General features: G+C 37.2%; 1 protein-coding gene across 1 annotated transcript; it reads left to right on the forward strand.

The window, feature by feature from the left end:
• Nucleotides 1-1,849: 1,849 nt before the first annotated feature.
• LOC121729369 (ommochrome-binding protein-like) lies at nt 1,850-2,872 on the forward strand. Its single transcript, XM_042117853.1, has one exon. It carries the CDS (start codon nt 2,017-2,019, stop codon nt 2,848-2,850), a length of 834 nt encoding a protein of 277 aa, XP_041973787.1. The 5' UTR covers nt 1,850-2,016; the 3' UTR covers nt 2,851-2,872.
• The last annotated feature ends 1,483 nt before the right edge of the window (nt 2,873-4,355 follow it).

Consider the following 4,355-nt stretch of genomic DNA (forward strand, 5'->3'; position numbering starts at 1 on the left):
CAGTACACAAGAGCACTCTCTATTCCTTTTACTCTCATACACCCGGACACATTCCAATGTAAGGCGTACATTAGACGGTCATGCTGCATGTGTTTGACTGTTGGTGTCTGGTGAGTGTTGGAATTAATTTCACATTACACAGTCATTTCGACTGATTGTCAGTCATACGCAAAACTTCACAAAGGATGTAACACGTTTTCAGGCAAGATAATAATTATGGACGACTGACTGACTGACGCGTGATTGATGAAATGCCATTAAACTCTTTTTCGTTTACTCAAAAGTCATGATTGATGGTTGCATGACAAAACCAAAATATCCAGATAACTGTCAATCAATTTTATGCAACCATCAGTCACTGCTTCACACACAGAGCAGGTCATGATAATATTAAGATGCTTTACATCCCGGGATGTATAGCTTCTTAATGTATCACACACACAAGTAATGTAATGTAAGATACATTACATTACTTGTGTGTGTGTGATACATGCGCACGGGCAACTTAGTTGCTTGGCGATTTATTTGTCTCTTGATGAAGTCTAGGAGCTAGTATGAAAGTGCGCGCACGTAGCGACGCAACTCTGGGCAACTTTTTCGTTGCCCAGAGCCCGCGACGCAACTGTCTCCTTCCCTATTGGTTTCAACTTTCAATGCAAGTGCGCGCACGGGCAAAAAAAAAATTGGCGACCGACCAGTTGCCACCATAGAGGAAAATAATGTTGCCACTCGACCGCCGCTGCGTTAGTTTGTGTGTGCTTGCAGCAATGAATTTCTAAAATACTAGAGTACTTTCGACACTCATTCTATAGTAACAAAAATTTTTTTTTGGGTATGCTCTCAATTTCATAAAACTAGTATAAAATTTCCCGAGAGTCAGCCGATCGCTCCATAGTGGATGCACCCAATATTCTATATTTCGACGCTTTCTTTGGTTTTTTATAGCGAGTGCAACGACCACAGCCGTCTCGACCAAATCCATGTTGATGACTGACAAGAAAAAACTGAAAAAAGTCGGGTTGCTGTCGCTCTCGTGCGCGCACCCCGGCGACAATAATGCATGATCTACGCGTCGAGTTGCGGTCTGAATCAACCCTAACTGCGCCGCAGGCTAAAAAAGATTGGGAATCCCTGGGTTATAACATAGATAATAATAATATGATATAATATAGATGGTTATAACTTGAAAAGCATTCTATGGTCTATTACAAGCAACCCTTAACCATAAGACCATGCGCGCACGGGCAACTTAGTTGCTCGGCGATTTATTTGTCTCTTTCGAAAAAATAATTGCCATGTCACCGGGGTGCGCGCACGAGAGCGACAGCAGCAGCAGCAGCAAGTAAAAGGTAGGTATATTAACTTTTTGCCCTCAACCCATAGACTTATTTATATACTGCATTATAAGTTTATGCCTCAACCAATTCCATAGAAGAAAATAATACACGGGTAGGTACCACATGGGTAACAGTTAACACCATGGTAACACGGGGCAATGACCAATTCTTATGTCAATGATTACAACGTGTATTACGGTATTTTGCTGTATTTTGCGTAGTTATGTCTATTGTGATTTTGCTTTATAAATACAACTTCCAACGTGGCACTGATTTAAATTGCGTATCAGGATTAAGAAAATAAAAAATACATAACAAGAATTATTAAGCTGTTATCCAGATACAATTATTATTATGTTATTAATATTCGTTCCGTCGACCGTTCACACTCGAGATGGGCACAAAAAAGGTATTCCTTTTGTTCCAATTTGTACTTTAAGTTGGCATTGGTCGTATGCCACCTACTGTAGCAAAACAGATTCATTTAAAACCACGGCGCGGTACAGGTCAACTTTACACACGATACAACTAGCGCTCGTGACCCACCCATTATCTAATTACAAAACAATAGCAGATGGCCCTCTGAATCAATTCCAGCTAATAATCCCGTTCCAAATGACAGATCTGAATCATACGGTACCGCGAAACCGGCCGGGACGTTCGTAGCTAAAACAACAAAATGTATTTTTTTCTGGCTCTCTTTTTCATGTGTTTGACGACACCGCTGCTGGCACACGACAATAACACTAAATGCGAGGAGATAGAAGTGAGGGGCGTACCACACAGGAAGATCGTCCTCGGCAAAGGCATCAACCGACCGTACCAGCTCGCGTACGACCAGAAGGACCACAAGGTGTTCTACAGCTACAACACGGGCGAGGACGACGAGGACTCCTTCGCCATCGGCTACATAGAGAAAAACCACACCAGACACAACGGCACCGAGGAGGTCGAAAACGGATTCGCCGTAGCCATCAACCACAAAGACAACATCATATACTTCGGAGGCAGCGGGGGCGTGTACGAGCACCATCTGAACAAGAAAGACAGCAAAATAGAAAACATAGACAAGACGCACAACGTCTGGGACATGTTTTTCAAGAAGCACCTCTACTTCATCAACTTTCCGTTCCAACATCTGTACAAATACGACCACGAGAAGAAGAAGTTCCAACGGCAGAGGCATATACACGAGAAGATTTATCAGTTCGCGATAGACGGAGATGATGACGTATTTCTGACCAACGAAACGGGGTTGTACATTATCAAAAACGGCACGGACCATCGAAACTACATCGAAGGGCCGAAGGTATATAGGGCAATCGAAATAAATAATAAAGGCGAGGCGTACTTCTCCGGACAGAACGGTATATACGTGGCTCATAAGCACAACAATACTTTGCACAAGATAGCCCACGTCAAGAACATTTTCGGTATTACCTTCGACCATGACGACCACATCATATACTCCGACCCCCATGAAATTGTCAAGCTCTTACCAGAAAAGTGTTAAACAAATTTAAGTATGCATTGTATAATGTTTTATTTTATGAAACTCTCATAGCCCATAGGTTCTAAATTGCATTCTAATTTACAGTCCATCGATTATATTATTACAATACGTAAGTAAACTTTTTAAAGTGATATCACATATAAACGAATAAAAATGTTGTCTTTAAAAAAATCTACATTCTTTAGTCATATTAAAAAATATTGCACGTAAAATAGCATCATCATGCAATTCACAATAATATGTAATACTTAACTATTAATATTTCATCGACTTTAATATTTATTTTATCTTTATACCTTATACAACATACAACATTAATTTTACGCTTTCTAATAATTTATTATTGTGTGTGTTATTTATACTCAATAATAAATAATAAATAACACACACAGTAATAATAATGTTTAATTTGTATGTCCCTATTAAGGGCGCTACGGCGTAGGCCGCGTAGCTCGCAGCTACGTACTACGTAGGCCTTTTGAAACCTTTTATATTATGAATGCCAAAAGGTCACGCTTTTATGTTAAGGCCCTGTATTCCCAGAAACGGACGATTTTCAAGATTTAAAAGTGACAGTAGACACAAAAATATACTTAGTAATTTAAATTCTGGAAAAATTACATTATAAAAATTCCATTCCATCAAAAAAAAAAATATCATGAACTTCACTCGATAGAAAAAAATCGATCGTCGTTTTTTTATACATAAATTAAATCGAGTCAAAAAATACGAAACGCCCTAGATATATTTCTTGTCTTTATTCAGTACATAAATTATTTGAAAATTCCAAATAATTTGGACATAGTATGGCAATTTCGTTAAAAGAAGAGGTAACTTTGGGATTTTTTTCTATCGAGTAAAGTTCATGATATTGTGTAATGGAATATAAATTCCAGTGTGTTAGATCCTTAACTAACACATATATATTTTTTTCAGAATTTAAATTACTATATTTTTATGTCTCCACTCTCCTGTGACTTTTAAATCTTGAAAATCGTCCGTTTCTGGGAATACAGGGCCTTAATACGTATGTGTTTTAAACATTTTTAAATGTAAGTATACATATAATTAAATATTAAACATTAAACATATAATTAAATATTAAACATTTTTTAATGTATACATAAATTGTATACGCTTTTAACCTAGAATTACGTGCGTGGGTAAACTTTTTTTCAACGCAAAGATCAGTAACAAAATAAATTTTCTGAAATATGTTTCAAATTCTGAAACAATTTATTTCGTCTTCATTTACTTAATTATATTTTCTAAATATAACATAGGTACATTTTAATCATATAAAATGTGAATAATGAATATTTAAAAGACTTGTACCAATCTTTAACAAATAATACAGGACCTCAAAAGTACTTACTTCACGACTGCGATTCGTTTACCACAGCATTTTTAACGAGATTACTGAGCTAATCCCACAAACATTTGTGATCCAAATCGCAACTACCTCTGCAATTAAAAATAATCCATAGCACACAATCATAAGGTTT

This window comes from Aricia agestis, chromosome 8 (genome assembly GCF_905147365.1).
Source record: "Aricia agestis chromosome 8, ilAriAges1.1, whole genome shotgun sequence".
NCBI classification, from domain to species: Eukaryota; Metazoa; Arthropoda; class Insecta; order Lepidoptera; family Lycaenidae; genus Aricia; species Aricia agestis.

Coding starts and splice junctions, on each gene's coding strand:
- LOC121729369 (XM_042117853.1), top strand. CDS start 2,017: ATGTATTTTTTTCTGGCTCTCTTTTTCATGTGTTTGACGACACCGCTG.